General features: G+C 43.7%; 1 protein-coding gene across 47 annotated transcripts in view; it reads left to right on the forward strand.

The window, feature by feature from the left end:
- ST3GAL6 (ST3 beta-galactoside alpha-2,3-sialyltransferase 6) overlaps positions 1-20,055 on the forward strand; it is an 85,562-nt gene that overhangs the window by 11,855 nt on the left and 53,652 nt on the right. For 18 of the 47 annotated variants that reach the window (XR_011503124.1, XR_011503125.1, XR_011503122.1 and 15 more), the window contains one exon: positions 7,217-7,414. Coding sequence is in view for 6 of the 47 variants with exons in the window: in XM_070508571.1 (XP_070364672.1) it covers positions 18,254-18,287 (34 nt within the window). In the remaining 41 variants the exon portion in view is untranslated. Of the gene's footprint in view, positions 1-6,966; positions 7,108-7,216; positions 7,415-14,721; positions 14,885-17,985; positions 18,288-19,579; positions 19,973-20,055 lie in introns of those variants that run through there. The other 29 variants (XM_070508585.1, XM_070508606.1, XM_070508576.1 and 26 more) reach the window with 15 other exon arrangements.

Genomic DNA, 20,055 nt, shown 5'->3' on the forward strand with positions numbered 1-20,055 from the left:
GGCTACACCCTGTCCAAGCGGCTCCCATCTGGACTGGCTCACAGAGCGCCCTCTCTTGCCCCTGGCTGATCCATATCTGTGATGTGCCCTGTAGGAAGATAGAGGTTCCATTACCATTTTGTGGCTTTTTCTTTATTTCTTCACTGCTCTTCACTAGCGTTTTCAGACTCAGCCAGTTTGGCCTCCTGACACATCCCAGACCGACCTTGCCCATCAGCCCTCCGAGTCGTCCCCTCATCGCCCACCTGGGCCTCTGCTGAGGCATCCTCACCCATCCTCTAAGACCCACACTGGGGCCACATCCTCCGTGCAGCTTTCCCAAGTTCCTCTGGTCCAGAATCATCTTTGACAGGGAAAAAAAAGTCAAACTTTATTTTTTTTTTAATTTTATTTATTAAAGATTTTTATTTTTTTTCCTTTTTCTCCCCAAAGCCCCCCTGGTGCATAGCTGTATATTCTTAGCTGTGGGTCCCTTCAGCTGTGGCATGTGGGACGCCGCCCCAGCGTGGTGTGATGAGCAGTGCCATGTCCGCGCCCAGGATTCGAACCAACGAAACACTGGGCCGCCTACAGCGGAGCGCACGAACTCAACCACTCGGCCACGGGGCCAGCCCAAACTTTATTTTTTAAATGAAATCCGTATTTTCAAATGGTATGGCTTGTTGTGAATAAAGGTTTCGTTTTGCTGTACTTAGGCATGTCAGAGATCAGTTGAGAACATGAAAAAGCCCTCGGATCAAACAGCAGCCCAACAATTAGGCCTGTTGGTAATGAGAAACTATGCAGAGCAGATGAGACGACCGAGTTCTTTCTTCAGCAAAGATTGGTTTTAAACTGCCTCACAACGCACCTGTGTTTTATTCCGGGCTGAGTTTCTGGTGTTAGGAGACACAAGGACCGCACTGTTATGAAGTCCCCAGGGTGACTCCACAGCTTCAGGCCACTTCCTGCCCTCTTCTCCTGTGGCCTTGCTTTGGGACCGAGGGCCTCACTGGTGGCTTTGTCTTAAATGCTCTTTGCGTGGCCATGTCCCTTAGCCTCCTGTGTCTGTAGGCTGGAGCAGCTGCTGCGGGCCTGTGCGCTGCTGACCTGTCCCGTGCTTTCCGTAAGAAGCCATTGCTTACTGCCGGTCACTATGGTGAGCTTTATGTAGTCCTAGTTTTGGTTTCTGTTCTATGTGATTCCTTATTCTCTTGCTAAACCTCTTTCAACTTCTCCTTCCTGCTGTTTATACTATATATTTTTCCCTTTGAGGGAGAATGCAAAAAAAAATTGCATGTTTAAGCTAATCCTATATTCTGTATAACATACATATTGTGTAATTGGAAAATGATAATATAATGTACTTTGAACCTGTAGTTGAGAGGTTAGAGTGAGGCAAAAGGTTATGCTTGGTGTGTTTCATTGTCTGTATTTCAATGTGTGGCTCTGTGCACTTGCCTCTGTACCTGTCTGCTCTCAGCTCAGACAGTCCCTGCACCCTGAGATCTTGTGTCATCTGATAGATGGGTAATGCCTTTCTGTGTAGGATGGATGGATGGACAGATGGATGAGTGGATGATGGAGCTGCTCCATCTGCTTGGCCAGTTCTTTCACTGAACTCCTGGTAGGGTAAATTTCCGTTGAGTTCAGGGCTGCTTCCTGAAGCCTGGGAGGGTTTCCCTAGGTCCAAGAGGATTTCTTGGGCTGGAAGCCAGGGATCTAGAAGAAGGGATATCTCCTTGGCTTGCCTATGGAATGTGCTCCAACAGTTGGCTAGTTGTTTGTGAAATGGGGCCGAACGGTCCAGCTCCATAGTGGCCCCCAGTGTGGAGTTACTTCTCTCAGTGGAAACCCACACTCCTTTCTTCGATTGCCTTCTTGGGGATGTGTCCGCCTCTGTAGAAATCTACTGGAAGAGACTTTTCCCCTCCTTCCGAGGAGAAATGCCTCTCTTCAGATTTCCCTTCGCGTTGTCTAGACTAGGTGCTTTTATAGTGTAAAGAATGCAGCCATTCGTAAACAGTTATCCACATTCTAAAACGTCTGCTTTGTGAGGTTTTCTCTGATTCTTGTTTATAAAAAATAATGTTAGAGGTATAGGAATCCTGTAGATGGGTCTTCCCATATTTGTGGGCTTGACTTCAGTTTGCACTTGATAATAAACCTGGATACGGTGTCCTTGAGCTAAAATTTTCTGTGAATGTAAACAGATGATTGTTTTCACCACACTGTTTATAGATCTAACACTTCAGAGTCAAAGACTAGGTGTTTTATTGCTCCGTTTCATTGTCTGCCTTCTCAAACGTTACCTCTCGCGCATAGTAGGCACTGCCCACTCCCTTGATTCTAAAGAGAGATTTTGTTATCTTTCTGTGGGTTGTGCCCTGGCTTATTTTCTGGCCAGAGCACAGAACAAAGCATTCCAGAGAAACCTGCGTTTGTTTATCTACTTGCTCCAACCCTCTGACTTTTCTGCCCAGTTCGTGTGGTTATCAGGAAGGGAAACTGTGTCTGCTTTCTCTTCAATATGTTTTCAACAGGAGTGCTATAGATTCACTTAACTAGGAATTTATTTTCTAATTTAAAATACTATTAACTTTCAGAATCATAGTATTTTAAATATCTAGGTATTTTTATACAACTTGAATTATCAAAGATTTATGTTTTAGAAAAACACTCTTTCAAAGTGAAGTTTGAATTCTGAAGTATTTCTAGCATTTTGTAAGATTCACTGTCTTAGTAAAACTGTTTTTTCTAGATTGAAAAAAAGAGATTTGGCTCCAAAATGACATTTAGATAAGCAATTCTCTGAGAACAACCTAAATGTCTGCTTGTAGCAAATGGATAACTTTGTGCCATTTGGTGGATAAAATTCTCTACAGAAGTTCAAGAGAATGAAACACACGTTTCTGCAGCAATGTGGATGGACCTCAAAGCACAAATTTCAGAATATTATGTATTTATTATGTAAACATTAAACATCACTTAAAACAGTCATATAACCTACGATGTTTGTGAATGTGTGTGCATGGGTGTGAATAAAGAGTGGACTGGCGTTCTGTAGCGCTCACGATAGTGGTTGCCTCTGGGAGAAGAACAGGGTAGAGTGGGGGACATAAGTCTACATTTAAAGAATTCCCCTAGAAGACACGGTTGTTTTGCTTAATGGGTTCATGGCATTTGTTATTATTAACATTTGAACTTCTATTAACATTTTTGTAATAAAAAAATTACAATTTTGTAATAAAAAAATTCCCATGTACTGTTTCCTAATGAAATAGGTTCCAGCCAGGAACCATACCTTTATCAAGACTCTGGAAATGAGACTAAAGCTACACTAATACGTCTGTATTTCATGATGTCCTTCTGTGAAAAATGAAAATTGTCAGAATGATCTGGAACACGAGGAAAGCTCCAGGTTGACCTGGCTCCTGAGAAGCTATGCCAGCTGATAGACTGAGAATAGAGACCCTGGCAGCAGACTGGAGGCCAGACCCTGGCTTGACACCTTCTAGCTCTGAGACATTGGACAAGTCAACTTCTTGACCTCGGTTTCCTTATCTATAGAATTAGGATAACTGTGCTTGTCTCAGCGCTGCTGTTAGGATTGTGTGAGTTTGTGCCTGTAGAGGGCATGCAAAAAAGATTAGCTGTTATTATTTTCACCATCCGTCCTACTGTCAGCAGCCTCAATTCTTCCAGTGCACTCTTTTCATTCTTACCTCAGAATCTTTGCAAATGCTGTTTCCTCTGCCTGGAATGCTTTCCACCCTATTTCATCTGGTTAACTCCTTCTCAGAGAAATTCTCTAAGAACTCTCTTAAATTCTTCAGAGCAGCTCCCTGTCCTTCCCCACCCAGGTCACTTCTAGTCATACCATGATTGTAATTTAGTCATTTCTTAGGAACTCCTTGCTAATTTCTGCCTCTTTCCTGGATTGTAAACTGTTTTTCTTCTGTACTACTGTACGTTCAGTGCCTAGGACAAATGGGAAATTGTTTATTGACTAAATCAAGAAAGTTGTAGTAGAAGGTGAAAATTTTCAGAGTTAATTTTATCAGGAAATGAATTTGACTCACTTTGCCTAAGGGGTTAACCTACCAGTGTTAGGAAGTAAATCTAGGGTTATATGATTTTATAAAAAATATGTATCGCATGTATTGGCTTACTTGTATTAATAATTATAAGGTACCCCATATTCAGGTTTGCATCGTATTTGTAATTTGGCCTTAGAGGATCATCTGATGGATTGTAATATAAGTGTCGCCACATGTTTTCGTTTGCTGTGGAGAGCAGGACAGTTTCCAACACCTTAATCTTAAGATTTGATATATGCCCCTCAGATTGTTCACCCCTGAGCTAACTCACTTCTTTCTTTTAAAGACAGCAACAGAGGGATTATCAAACAGGAGGTGACACTTCCCAGGGAGCAGAATAAGCTACGTTCCCTCAGAACAAACTGACGCAATAAGCAGTTTGAGGAAAGGGCTTGTGTAGATCCGATGGAATGTTACCTACAACTTTTAAGCAAACTAAAACAGTAAACCCTTTGGAAGGGGGACTTTCAGAGTCAGAGAAAAGGCAGGAAATGAGTTCCCTCTTTGCTGTGATTTCATTTAGTCTGGGAGAGAAACCTAAGAACGCTTTAAAATTTGAGGACGGCCTGTGTGTGTTCAGATATTAGCATATTTTTCCAGGAAAGACGTCACATAGGATTTTGAACTGATTGAAAGCCCAAAGTTCTTACATATGTAAGGGAGCAGAGCCAATTATGCACAGGCAAGAAACGGGGACTTTCAAAGCATTGAAGGAAATTTTTATGATCCAGTTGGGAGGTGGGGAGGTGAAATTCAGGGCTAGGAAAATAATGCAAAGCTCTACATTGAAGAAAAGGAAGACTACAAATTGGGCCTCAGGAGACTCCCCCTCCCACCTTTGGAGACACGATTTTATAACATCAGTCACTGGGAAAAATTACTTTATAGCCATATTTCCTCTCATCCTACTTCTCTGTTAACTGTAGTACACTGAAACCACAAATAATTGCATTTTGAATGCCGAGCATATATTTATTCATTCAATCGTCCATTCATTCATCAGAACACACTTATTTGCTTTCAATTATTTGCCAAGCTTAGAGTAAGAGCATCACTTTTTTTTTAATGGAAGTGAAACATCTCTTCTTTAGAATTGTGCAAAATTAGTTATCGTATGATGTAGGGGGCACTGCAAGATACCAAGATACAAACTTTTTTGGAAATTTGAATCTGTGGACTCATAAAACCGTGCTCATAACCACGTAAGCTATTTATTAATCATCCGCTCCCCACTCAGGGTGGGAGAGTACCTTGTAGTCATGGTCAGAAGACTCTGTGCCCTTAGGGAGGCAGTGGTTGAAATAACATTCTAATGCTTGTAATCAAACTACGTCCTGGACACTCGGGACCCACCATCTTGACCCACAGCATTGGCATCTCTTGTGAGCTTGCTGGAAATGCAGATTCTCAGGCCCAGAGCTACTGAACAAGAACTGACATTTTTAACAAGGTGCTCAGGCGATGCCAATGGACGTTAAAGTTTAATAAGCAGTGCTGTCCAAATCCCTCTCCAGTGGGCTTTAGAGCAGAATATCTTTAGTAAGGAGCAACTCATTGCCAAGAACGCAACCTGCATGATCTTTAGGAAACCTAAATAGTAGCAGGTTCCTCCGCACTGACCTCACACCTAAGTCCTTGACTGTGGCCATCACTGGCCTTGGCTTAAACCCCAGTAACCTTCAGAAGCAGGCCAGTGCCCCTTCTCTAGGAAGGCTGTTCAAACACGAGAATGGGCTCTCTTGTTCCCTCCCTCAGTTAAGCTTCTCCAGGTGTAACTAAACCCATCCCGCAGCTGCTCCTGGTCTGCCTTTGTTGAGGTCTCCTTACCAACCCATTCAGATGAGATCATCTTAAAGGACCCTTCCAACTTCAAAAGTGTGATTGCTGCTTTACTCCAGCTGGTAATAATAGTAGCCGGTAGAAGATGAGAGAAACCCAGGAGCTGTACTTGCCATACATTTAGGGAGAATGATTCTGAGGCACAAATTTATCATTATCCATAATTTCCTTAGGTTCAAAATTCCCTCTCATGGTGGATAGTCCTGTTATAATAATAGCCACTAAAGAGCACAGCTCTGCTGATTTCCAAATGCGTCTTAGCGTTACAACAGTGAAATGCATATAGAAATAGATGAAAAGAAGCATTTTCTGTTTCTCTATAAATTTTAAACTTTTAAGAAAAAATTCCCTGTAATCCACAATTCCGCACATCAACTGATTTCATTTTTCTCTAATGCCTTTCAGTAATGTGTTGCACACACCTATATGTAACAGAAATAATCTCAGTGTCCTCAGCTTTTTAGAATCTCTCTTGGTAGAATCTAAATACTTTTTCATGTTACTATATGATTTCCATAATAATTAAGCATGATTATTTCCTTATTGCAGGACATTAGAGTTCATAAGTGGCTTCTGAAATAAAATATTGGCCATATTTTTGTGGGTTTTGCTTTTTGATATTTGTTTCCTAAGAATTTTTTAAAAATAACATTTTCTACTAACACAAGAAATACAGAGCATGAGGTTTTTGTGTCGGGGTTAGTCTTGTGTAAAAAAAGCTGTACCAGGAGCAGTTTGAGTTGTTTTCCACATCTTTTGAGAAAGTGGCCCAAAGCACTTTCCCAGCTAGTTCCTCTTCCCTCCGGTGGCCCCGGCTTTCTTCCCCTCACTTTCTGCTGGATATTTTTATTCTCTTGACCTCCTCCTCATGCTGCTCTCTCCCTGCCCTGCCTTCCTCTTCCGAGGGTGTCAGAGCAGCAGCTCCTCTCCCCTCCGCAGTGCACGGTAAAGCTGTGCATGTGGGGAGAGAAGATGAACAGTAAGACCCGGTGCTGTCGTCACCCAGCTGCCTTGGATTAATTGAGCTGCATGCGTTACTTTTTTCAAGGAGACTGAGCCGGACCCTGTGGATAACCAGTCATGAACTACTGGAATGTAATACGTGCTGCCCATTTTGCTGTTGGATTTGTTTGTTTGTTTGTTTTTGGTAATTTCATCATCCTGTAAAGCATTTTGGGAGGGGTCAGAAGTGAGTTTATTAAAATAGTGTTTTCATTAAAATTTCTTTAACGGCTTAAAAGTTTTCATGAGTAGCTGAGCCATTCTTATCAATGTGCCCTCCTTGTGTTTTATTTCAGCACTTGCAAAGGAAAAACCAGCACCACCGTCTGTCTTGGATAATTTCTGGGGGAGAGGCCCCAACGATTTAGCAGAAGGCCTCCTGAGCCTCCCGCACCACCTCCTTCACCTTCAGGAAGAGAGGGCCTTTGGGGAACAGATTCCTAAACGTGCCGGTGAGCCAAAGCAACACTGCCATTGTCCCAGACCTCTCACATGTGAGTTTGAACACTTGAGATGCTCTTATACAATGTTTCCACCTCTGGCAGGTGACTTTAAAATACCCTCTCCTTCTTTGCATACGGCTGCCTGTTAGTTTCTCTCTTCCTAGTTTAACATGTGGCCAGAGGGCCTATGAGACTATTAATGTAATCAAGGACTCTTCAGCATATCCCAAAGTCGAGCTATGGAAATTTTAAAAATTACTTTTATTCTCAGTCTGAGTGGGCCTCCTTTGGGACTGTTCTAAACCAATATGGAAATGAAAGAGTAAGAAAACTCTAAAGTTAAAACTGGAACATTATGTGCTGCACAACTATTGTAGAAACTACTGTTAACAAGCTGTGTAGCTTTGGGCATGGTGCTTGGCCTCTCTGGGCCTTGTTTTCTCACTAGAATGAACTCTAGTTCCATCTCTGCCATTAAATGCTGCGATTAATAATAATTTCATTAAAGTACCTTCGTATAATTTTTAAGTGTATTCTCCTTACCATTCCTGGAACTCCAATGTATAAATTTTAAGACACCAGTTTAGAAATTTGTTCTGAGAAAGCTCTGGAGCTCAAACATCCACCAGGATTTAGCTCCATGTTTTACCCATGAATCCATAGTCTTTCTGATTTGTTAAGGTTCATCAGAGAACAATTATTCTACTAGAAAATTTGTTACCTCACTGTTTGGTTTGGACATCGTTTTGTGAAGGACACATTGACTGAGAACATTGTGCGTTAGTGGTGCTGGCGAATTTGGACAGTCACAGTGGGTTTGGCATTTAGTCCTTAGGAATCTCCTGAGCTCTTCATTGTTATGACTGAGATTATTCACGAGATTATTCAGACATCTTAATTTAATGGAATCTGGGCTATAATCATCTTGGTGATTTGTGGAACTGCTTTTCCTGTCAATCTTTACATCTCCTGGCATCAAGAAGATGGAAATATTTTGAGTCTTTATAGCATACTGGTGAAGAGCATGGATTCTGGTGTGTGCGTGGGTTCAAATCCCGGCTCCACCACTTACTACTTGGGTATCCTTGGGTACATTGTAATTTCTCTGTGCTTCAGTGTCTTCATCGCATGATAGGGATGACAATAGCACCTTTCTTTAAGGTTGGTTTTGAGGATTAAAAGAATTATACATCAAAGGACTTAGAACAGTTCTGTCACGTAAGTGTTCAGAAAATTCCAGCTATTTTGCTTGCCGTGTGTCGCAGTGTTTGTTCTTCTGCCCCATTCTCCAGTCTCCGGCTGACAAATCCTTACCTTGTTAGACATTGCTGATTGACCCCGGTGCTCACTTCTGAGCCTACAACACAGTATTTGAATCCTTCTCAACATTATAAGGGATCCAAATCAGAGTGTAAGATGAAACCTGTCTGCCAACTCAGATTATTTGTAGACTTCAAGATTTTATTTCTTGCTTCAAGACATAAATTTGATATGCTGATTACAAATCTGGGTTGGTTGGTTGTTTTTAAGACTCAGAGCAGTTTTATTATGAAAGGTATAAAGAGGTGTGGCTTCTATAGCCAGAAGCAGGATCTAATTCTAAGACGAGTTTTGCTACTGACTTACTGTCTTTACTGCCTTGGGTTTTATATTTAGAAGCAGATGAGTAATCCTTGCTATCATAGGTCCTCTGAAGTGCTAAAACGAATGTGCAGAAATCCTAGCTAGCACAGTAATGGAAGCTTAATTTTTTGAGGCCATTACTAGCATAATTTCATGAGTTCATTAGGATCTTTACTGGGATGTTATGAAGTTAGTGAGGGCTTGGAGTATGGGTGGCTGATGCTTCATTAGTTTTAAAAGAAGAGGTAAAACTAGACCTCGGGAGTTCTTACGTGTGCCAGACCTCTTTCTACGTGCTTTATATTTACCACTTACAGTAACTCTATTAGGTAGTATCATTATTCCCATTTTACAGCGGAGGGAACTGAGGTATAAAGAGGTTGAGGGTCATATGACTAGTCAGAGCAAGAGCTGAGACTCAGACCTGGGGTATCTGATGGCCAAGCAAGCAATCTTAACTCCGAATTGTGCTGCCACATACGGAGAATAAACTGCATGAAGAAGATGCGAAGTTAGATGGAAGGACCAGATTATAGAAGTCTGAAATGCCAGGCCAAGAGATTTTATGTTTATTTGGTGACAGTGGGAAGCCACTGAAGGTTTTTCCCCAGGCAGGGACAAAAGGAGAGCTGGGTGTTGAGGATTTTATGCCCGGTACAGCATGTGGGCTTGTTGAAAGGGAAGAAAGATTAGTGATCCTTCCTGGTAGCTGAGAAGTAACGAGACCCTGGGTTTAGGAAACAGGATTAAGATAAGGGCTTGAGAACACCTGTGGTTAGGTGTGCCAAGCAGGACGAGACCTAGGAGCACAGGCAGGGAGGTGAGAGGAGTGAGACCCAGGCCAGTGCGGCACCCCCAAGGCAGGTGGCTCAGGAATCGAAACCGTGGAGATCAGAGAGGATGGGAACAAGATGAAGGGCAGTGGGTTATCATTGTGCACCACGATGACCCTGAATTGTGCTGGGGGAAAAGCCTCATGAAGACGTTCTCCCGCGCTCCTGACGCTGCTACTTATGAGTGAGGTCACCTTTGGCAAATTTGTAAATTTTCCTAAATCCTGGCTGCCTCTTCGGTAGTGTGGTGACATAGCACCTTACTTGGCCTACATGCCCTGAACTCCTGTGGTCTTTCCACCTCTAAAATCTGTCATTCTTGGGTCCAACCTGTGAATAGCAATAATTGGAAACGTTGTTGTAAAGGTTTGGCTGGTGATTCGGTCGTACTTAGGTGACGCAGAAGGCGATGCAGGATGGAGTGTGTTCCTTTGGGTGTAATCTGAGAGGAGTCCGATGGTTCCTCTCACAGGTACCAGTCTTATCATAGTGATACTGGTAGTAAATGGAAGGATTAGACCGAAAACAAAGTAGGAATGAAAATGTCCAGGGATTTACAGAGAAACCACAAACATCCCCTAGAGTGGGGAGGGAAATTTTTTCAAAGCAACTTATTTTCTAAGAGAGTGTAACTAGTTTCTTCAGAGAAAATTCTGTTGATTGGAAGTGTTAAAAGGTCAAGCCCAAAAGACTTTTAAAAGGGGCAGCGTGGAATTTAGGGTGCGCTTCCAGTTCCTCTCAAAGACTGTGAAGCCCTGATGCCCTCAGTGGGGTGTAATTCCTCTGTCTTCTGACCTCCTCAGGTGGTACTTCTCAAACACTCAGATCCCCAGGGGGCTTGTTAAAATGCAGATTTGACAATGTGGCTGGGGTGGAGATGAGATTCTACAGTTCCACCAACTTCCCAGGTGATGCCAATACCACTGGTCCATGGACCACACTTTGAGTACCAGGGGTCTAAAATATTTACCTTTAGGGGTCCATCTGCTGGTGCAGCAGTTAAGTTTGCATGCTGTGCTTCAGCGGCCTGGGGTTCGCCGATTCAGATCCTGGGCATGGACCTGGGCACGGTTTATCAAGCCACGCTGTGGCAGGTGTCCCACATATAAAGTAGAGGAAGATGGGCACGGATGTTAGCTCAGGGCCAGTCTTCCTCAGCAAAAAGAGGAGGATTGGCAGTAGATGTTAGCTCAGGGCTGGTCTTCCTTGGGAAAAAATAAATGAATAAATAAAATATTTAGCTTTACTTCTCACAACAGATAATCATATTCATTTTGAAACAGTGTAGCTTAGCTTCCTCACCAGGTGGTGAACTCTCTTCCCCATATCCTGAAGTAGAATACACACTTGTAATGAGTGCTCAGTATTAATAGATTAATCCATTCTTACCCTTGTCAGTGATCTGTATTATTCAGTGGCATCAATAATTAGAATTGTTATAGGTAGGGGCTTTTTCCTTCTAACTAAGGGATTGAGGCAAATCTGGTGTTCAGAAATAGGCACCAGAATGCAATATAAAATTTTCATATTAAGTTAAACATACATTTACTATATGACCCCTGAAAACATACACCCACCCAAAGACTTGTACTTGAATGTGCGATGTAGCTTTATTTATAATAGCCAAAAACTGAAAAGAAACCAAATGTCTGTTAGCTGGTGAATTGACAAGCTCCAGTTTTGTGGTCTAGCCATACAGTGGAATACTACTTAGCCATAAAAAGGAATGAATTCCTGGTACAAGCAACAACATGGACAGTTTTTTCAAAAGCATTGTACTAATTGAAATAAGCCAGAAACAAGATACATGCTGTAGGAGTCCATGTGTATGAAGTTCTAGAAAAAGCACAACTGAAATGATAAACAAATCAGGAGCCAGGAAGCTGGGGAGGAAGTCGACTGCAAAGATAAAGATGGGAACTTTTGGGGTCGAGGAAAATGTTTAGTATGATTTTGGTGGTTATTACATGATTGCGTATATTTGTCAAAACTCATCAAATTGTACACTTAAAAGTGATGAATTTTACTATATAAAAATTTTATCTCAACAAAATTAACATAAAAAATTGGCCACAATCATTAACCTGTTAATAATATCTAATACTCCTTAGAGGCCTTCTTATCAGTGGGATATTAATATAAGGAAATAGAGAAAAATTCCAGTCTAGGAGAAGAAATTGGTCTCTGGGAGAAAATATGAATCAACAGCAGGAGCATAAGATGTTCCCTTAAAAGCTGCTTTGTGTATTTTCAATGTAGTTGAGTCTAAAAGGAGAGATGTTAAAAGCAGAACGTGCAGTTCATTTATTTTTCACATCCAGCATAGTATGCTGTTAGCTGAATGATTTTAGTGTGTTCTGCTGTGCTATTAAAAACCAAAAGTCTGCTGAAAAGTCACTCCTCTCCTTTTTCTGTTCTTTGTAGCGAGCACACCCACTTTCCAGGGGAGGATCCAGTCGTCTGTTTGGCCGCGAGGGCTTGGCTATAACTGGGTGAAAAGATGTGTCTCCATGTGCTAAGGGTGAAATCTGGCACAGCCATGACTTTCTTGAGAGAGAGATGGAGAGACAAGTGTCTGTGTGGAAACTCACTACGTGTCACTGTGTTAGCAGAAGAATTGGGGGAAGAGGAGAGAAAGAAAGTGAGCCAGTTATACATGTTGTGTTTCTGCTGTGTGGAAAGAAAGAACTGTGTATTTAAAATCAGCCAGAATGTATATACAGTTGGTCCAAATTGTTGAAACTGTAGGAGAGGAAGAATTAGTCCTCTCCCCTCTAGGTCCTTCTGGCTGGCCTAAGAGTTAAATTGACATGAGACAGAATAATGGGAGAAAATCAAACAAAGCTTTATAACATCTACATGTGGGAGACACCCAGGAAAACTGAGCAACTCGCCAAAATGGCTGAGATCGCTCCCCTAAATACCGTCTTCAGCTAAAGACAAAGGAGGGTGTTTGGGGTAGAGGTTTGGGACGTCAGGGAGAGGAAGGCAATTTACACAGAGATGGAAAAGCAAATGGGCCAACCATAGACAGTGTGACCTGAGACACGTTTTACATTACATTACAGTTCTCTTATGGCATTAGCTCCTTCCTGGAACAGGCCTTCTGTGTTAAATTCTTTCAGACAGTTGGGGGACGGTCAGAGTCTTTTTCCAGAGTATTTTGTTCTTAAAAATAAGTGAGGGCCAGCCACGAGTGGCTAAGTTTGTGTGCTCCACTTGGGTGGCCCAGGGTTTCGCTGGTTCGGATCCTGGGCCTGGACCTGGCACCACTCATCAGGCCATGGTGAGGTGGTGTCCCACATGCCACAACTAGAAGGACCTGCAACCAGAATATACGACTATGTACTGGGGGGTTTTGGGGAGAAGAAGAAAAAAACATTGGTAACAGATGTTAGCTCAGGTGCCAATCTTTAAAAAATAAAATAAAATAAAAAATCAAGCCAAAGGGGGGCTGGCCCCGTGGCCGAGTGGTTAAGTTCGCGCGCTCCGCTGCAGGCGGCCCAGTGTTTCGTCAGTTCGAATCCTGGGTGCGGACATGGCACTGCTCATCAGACCACGCTGAGGCAGCGTCCCACATGCCACAACTAGAAGAACCCACAACGAAGAATGCACAACTATGTACCGGGGGGCTTTGGGGAGAAAAAGGAAAAAAAATAAAATCTTAAAAAAAAAAAAATCAAGCCAAAGAGACACATTTTGGGGTGGGCAATTATGATCCCCCACGGAACTATACAAATAGTTTTTTGGGAGAGGAGGCACATAAATCAAATTATAATTTTTGGGAGCCGGTCCCGTGGCCGAGTGGTTAAGTTCGCGCACTCTGCCTGGGCAGCCCAGGGTTCCGCCAGTTCAGATCCTGGGCGCCGACACGGCACTGCTCATCAGGCCATGCTGAGGCAGCGTCCCACATAGCACAACCAGAGGCACTCACAACTAGAATATACAACTATATGTTGGGGGGCTTTGGGGAGAAGAAGGAAAAAAAAAAGATTGGCAACGGATGTTAGCTCAGGTGCCAATCTTTCAAAAAAATTATAATTTTCTATTAATGTACTCAGTAACATCAGAGATTTTTTCTTTAATTTGTATCAAATAGCAGTAGCTCCACACTTCAGATTTAAATTTGGCTTTTTCAAGTGTAATATTGTATATGACTTAATTTTGTGTGTGTTGTTCTTTATTCCTTAATTATGGCTGATTGAGAATTTCAGGCTGTTCTAGCAGAAACCTCACCAACCAGACTACTGGTTCCTTAAGAGTTATCTCTTTAATTGTGAAATGAGCAGTTTTTTATATTATAATGTTTCTAAGTAAATGTATTTTAATAAATGTATACATTTAACATCATTCCCTTACTTTACTTAAAAAAGATATTAAGTGAATATATTAAGTTATGATATTATAGTTAAAAAATACTGTAATTATAGTTTCCCATAATGTGCAATTTATATACCCAGATGGATCTGGGTTTGGATTCAGGCCGCTGACCTGGGAAATGAGCATCCCTAGCCTGGAGGTGCCACACCCTGTGAGAAAGGTCTTGGTGCTGGGCGTGTAGTAAGTAGTTATAAACTGTGCTGTTACTCACAGGATCCTCACCACCAGAGGCTGGAGGTCCTTGGTTTGTAAATGAGGATCTTCCAACTAGTAATAAAGACCATAACTTAAAGAGGGGCAGTAAATGAGTTAAACAGGACTGAGGCCTTCACATCTGTTACTGTGGGGTCCTGTGTGTCTCTGTTAAGGCCTTAGGGAGATGACTAGATCTAGGAAGGTAGGGGGATCCATGGGGCTGGACCCAAAAATGGGACATTACTGCATCTCGAGAGCTGGAGCTGATGCTCACACCATCACGAGATTGCAGAGCAGAGTCATAAACTGAGCAATAAATACAAAGAGGAAGGAAGTGAGGATGTAAGATCTGTCGGCCAAGTTCAGACAGACAGTCTCAAGTGTGTGTCGGTGTGAGCTGAGGACTGGTGGAGACCTAAATGGAGAAGGGCCTCTCTGGGGGTGGCACGGATGCAGGCGGTCAGCAGGGCCACCCGGTAAGGGAGTGGAGGTGAGCCATGAACAGGGGCACCTGGCTGAGGGGAAGGTTGTAGCTGGAGTCCTGCCGATGTTGAGATATGTGCCCAGAGGGCTGTGTGGAGCCGGAGGGGCGTCGTCTTCTAATTTGCACAGAGATGCAAGTTGGTGAGCATTACTGTTGAGCAGCAGCATGCTGGGTGTGAGAGAGACCGAGCAGCAGAAAAGCAGAACATCTGTCCCTGAGGAAGCAGAGTGCATGAGGGATGGATAAGGACATGCTTTAGGATCTGGCTACTAAAGGATTGGAAGTTGGGCTGCACGGCTGATGGCGTGGCTGAGAGAGAGAAGAATGCAGACATTGGAAAACCAGGGTATAATTCAGGGACCCAGCACCAGGAACCAGGCCTGGTGGATGAGGTGTCCCCGGTGGGCGTGCACCAGCAGGAACCTGACCACGCAGCTGAGATGCTGCTCCAGGGCTCCTCAGGCTCCCTTTTCTTGGGCCAGGACCAGTCCAAGAGCTGGGGTGGGACCGAGCCTCCAAGGGGTCTGAAGGAAACTGGGTGCAGAGGGGCAGGGGGGCTGGGTGCGTGTGTGCTCAGATCTTGAAAAGTGAAAGTCAGGGTGTTTCTTCCTGGTGTGGTATGCTGTCGGTTGAGATAGCCACAGGGTTTTTGTGCTTGGGGAATAGAACAATGTTTCCAGAATCGTTGCTGAATATGCTTTTTCTACCCAGTTCTTGGAAAAACAAGCTCCTTTTGGTTTGAGAAAGGATTAGGAGAGTCTAAAAAATCTGACTATTTTCAAGTCAGTTCCGTAGGGTTTGTTCGATTTTATAAACGATGCTTTCGTGGTTGCTGTGTGCATTGAAACAGGCTCCCTCCAGTTTGATGCTTGGGCTTACGAAAGTTTGAGAATCACTGCTCTAGGATACTCAACAGAACCATGGAGGAAAAAAATAATGGATTTGCTGAAATATCGAGGGATGGGGCTGGGAAGAGTGAGGCTGGGAGCATTAGGGTTGTATTGCAGCACAGTTTGTGACTATAACCTTTCTCTCCATTTCATCAATCCCTAGAACTGATACTGCTTAAGGGGCTGGTGGGATAGACAAAGGAGGGAAACGTCTGTAATGTTTTGTACCCGAAAGATGGGCGTGTGCCCATCTGTAAAAGCCCAGTGTGGGGAGAGGCAGTCCAATGCCTGGGCTCCTGGCTCAGAGATGTGGTTTGAGTCCTGGCTCTGCTACTTCTCTGCCCAGGAAGGGCACAGCTCCTCTCAGAGCTTCAGTTTCCTCATCGGTACGATGGGAACTGCAGCTTTACCACCCCTCACACGGTGGTCTTGAGGGTTACGCCAATAGCATTTACCACTGGCCTTGCACATGCCAGTCAGCCTTTATTCATTGGGCATTTGCCATGTGCTGGGCATTGCGGGCAAAAAATTAATACACAGCATCCAGTTATGGGATCCGTGTCGCATGTTCTGTGTGATGACGGGGATGGTCAGAAGTGCAGGAAAGGAAATGGTAGACAGACAGCACCTGCTCGTGGGTCACTGCTGTGACATCAGTAAATTCTTTACTGTTTTTTTTCCTCCATGTAGCATTTCCTACAGCAGTGGCTCTTAAACTTCACTATGCATAAGAACCAAACTGGAGGGTGCTTGTTTCAGTGCACACTCCTGAGCCCCAGAGATTCAGATCAGTTGGGGGCTCAGGCCTGTGCCTGTGAACATGCTCCCAGTTGGTGCTGACCCTTGGAACTGCCAGGTCACTTTGGGGAATGCTGCCCAGGGGCCACCTCCCCTTCACCAATATCTGAATGCACCCTCTGGAATGCGGCCACCAGCGGAGGACTGTCAGGAAATGATAGTTTAGAATTCTTTCTTTTTTTTTTTTTAGATCGACACCCGAGCTAACAACTGTTGCCAATCTTTTTTCTTTTTTTCCTGCTCTATCTCCCCAAACCCCCCATACATAGTTGTATATCTTAGTTGCAAGTCCTTCTAGTTGTGACATGTGGGATGCTGCCTCAATGTGGCCTGACAAGCGGTGCCATGTCCACACCCAGGATCCAAATTGGCAAAACCCTGGGCTGCTGCAGCAGAGCCCGAGAACTTAACCACTCGGCCATGGGGCTGGCCCCTCTCTTTTTATTTTTGTGGTGAGGAAGATTTGCCCTGAGCTAACATCTGTGCCAATCTTACTCTATTTTTTGTATGTGGGTCACCCCCACAGCATGGTTGACAAGTGGGGTAGGTCCACACCTGGGATCCAAACCCGTGAACCCGGGCTGCAAAAGTGGAATGTGCAGAAGTTTAATCACTCGGCCGTGAGGCTGGCCCAGCATTCTCTCTTTTGAGAGCCTCTCATGCCTTTTGTCTTGAGAGACAGGGTGATACCAGGAATAGAACCCTGAAAAGAAACAGTCCGACCTTAGGTCTATTTCTGTCTCTTAAACTGTGTGACCCGGGCGGACTCACTGGACCTCAGAAACTTTCATTACCCTCCTTCCTCAGGAAGATCGTAACTGCACAACTGTTTATCAAGCTTGTTTCAAGCTTTTAGTGAAGGGATGGACATGCGAGCGTTTTGTGAACTTTAAACCACCACACAAATAAAATATACATTATTATTAAAGAGAAGGAAAAATGGTTGCCGAGACTGAGCTCACTTGGTGTACGTAGATTATTGATGTGTTGGATTATGTACCATCCTTTGAGAAGAAAATAAGCATTTGGTCTCTGCCAGTGAGCCCTGCTCTGCCTCCATGCCCTCTACTCACACTGTCGGTGGATAATTGCCTTATGATTTAACTTTGTAAAGGATGTTTGGGGGACCCTGATCCTAGGAGGAGCTGCAGCCAAGAAGCTGGTGACTACCATGTTTAATGTCAAGATCTGGAAACTTGTTTCCTGTTGAAGGGCATTATGTTTTGGGGTTTTTTTTTTTTTTTTTTTAAGCAGGCACTCTGTTAATTTCTAACTGGCTTTCCTTTGAAGGCTTTTGCTCAAAGCAAAATGGTCATTCCATTTATAGAATTATAATTAGAGAGTTCGTTTATCTGTGGAAGCTTTTTCCTGTGAGCAAGCAGAGGAACTATATATGTTTGTCACGAGGATATCCTGGCTGGCCCCGGTCTGCTTTGCAACTTGACTACAGATACTTTGAACTGCAATGAAACACAAGCGAGTGGCTAAGCTTCGGGGTTTTTCTCAGCTGGTGTATGCACTGGCTCTTCAGGAGTGGGTTTATTTTACTTTTTGAAGGAAAAAAGGGATGTTCTCCCACACTTCTTTGTTTTCAGCTAAACCACATATTGGTGAATGAAAAACAACAAAAATCTCGCTTACACATACTTCCGTGCCCTGTAAAATACATATGTAAATTTCCCAAAGAATGTGTTTTCGGGAACAGAGAAGCAAATTGAATTGTAAGTACTGAGTTCTTTCTCTAGACCTTCATATATTGTCTTATCTTAGGTGTAAATATGTTTTTAAAAAATTGCTGTTACTAGTAAGTGGCATTCTTGTTGGGTGTTTGCATAAATGATGTTATTCTGGATGGAGCCTTAAATACTTAATTTGAGTATTCAGGCAGGTTGTTTGGTAACTGTTTTGGCCCGTGGTAGAATGCCTGCTGGGTCCATTTTAATCCCAGTATCAGTAGTTTCTAAAGCTGTCTCGCTACAAGTCTAACTTGGGTTCTAGAATCCATCAGCATGCACAACAACAAAAAAGGCTTAATTACAGTGTATTTTCAAAGGAGTCACAGGGTATATAAGTAACCCCATTGCGTTCTTTGGAGTCTTATATTTATCCTATATTCATGTTGGGTGATACCTGCATGAAAAAGAAAAGCATTTGCTGAGGTCAATTCCGTCAAGGGATGAGCCAAGCCAACTGCACACGGGCTCCCCGCCGGCACTGAGGGGCCTGTACCTTGTCATGATGGAGCTGGCCCATGGCCTCCACCTGAGCGTTTCATATTCTCACCTCCCTCAGACGTGATGGACTCCCTTTTAGGACCCAGCTGGACCCCAGTTCTTGACCCGTCTCAATTCTCCAAGTACCAGGGGAGGAACGAAAGCCAGTGTGGGTTGGACAGTGGTCAGGGTGGGGCTCTGGGCTGGCTGTCCTGTCTGTCTGTGATTCTTCTGTCAGCCACTCCAGCGAGGCAGCCAATATCCCCAAGACCTCGCTGTCTTACGCTTTTACTCTGATGATCCCCAAGCCATAATTCTCTCCATCACTTGGATTTTCCTAATTATTTCTCAAGAAACATGGAACCGTACTATTTTTTTTTACCCAGTAAATATCATGCGATTTATTTCTTGCTTTTTACCAAGAATTTAAGGCGATTTTTGAAATAGCCCACACCGTATGAAGACAGCATACATTACAAATGGGTGAGGGAGAGAGAACAAAGTGGAAGGGAAGCCCAGGCCCGGGGAGACGGAAGCAGCGGAGTTGCTGCGCCTTACCGACCCCAGCCCTTCTGCCTCAGGGGATGCCCCGGTTTCCGCCAAAGCCACGCCCCATCGCGGCTTCCTGTCGGGCCAATGAGAATGCGGCCAGGTTGCATTAAGGATGGGCCAGGTCTCATTTTGGATTTCTCAAAACCCGTGCATTTTACTGTGTAGGAAAAGAGTACAGCTGACTTTAGTTTTAGAAAACAAACGCCGATAAAATACATAAACTTATTCAGCATGTATTTTTGTCTTAGGTTGTGCCAGACGCCCATCATTTTGGTTAACTGTCTAACAGAGGTAGTTGTGCGTTGTCACTTGTAAATGCGGGAAGAGGACATTGGAAGAGGGGCACTGACCTACCTGAGGCCCCCAAGCCAGGAACTGTATGGAGCTGGGCCGTGGTTCATGTCTTCTGATCCCCAGCGGGTGTTGACAATTCATGGGGCTATGTGCTCTAATTAGAAGTATGTGTAAACTACAGTTTGCTCATTGAACTCATTTACTCGTGGTCTGCTGACACAGCCCTCATTTCTAACTAATTTATAATAGTGGCATGTGGGGGTGGTGGCTGCCTTATCAGCAGTGAGAAGCAGAAGCTGCCAGCAAGTGGGGAGAGACCAGCCATTCCCGCCAGATGATCACCACAGGTTAGTCCCCTCAGCAAACAGCCCCACACCCTCATTAGCTCCAGAGGGTCTCCACCTTAACAGAGCCCAGCATAATTATGATA

The sequence above is a fragment of the Equus asinus genome, chromosome 5, assembly GCF_041296235.1.
Source record: "Equus asinus isolate D_3611 breed Donkey chromosome 5, EquAss-T2T_v2, whole genome shotgun sequence".
NCBI classification, from domain to species: domain Eukaryota; kingdom Metazoa; phylum Chordata; class Mammalia; order Perissodactyla; family Equidae; genus Equus; species Equus asinus.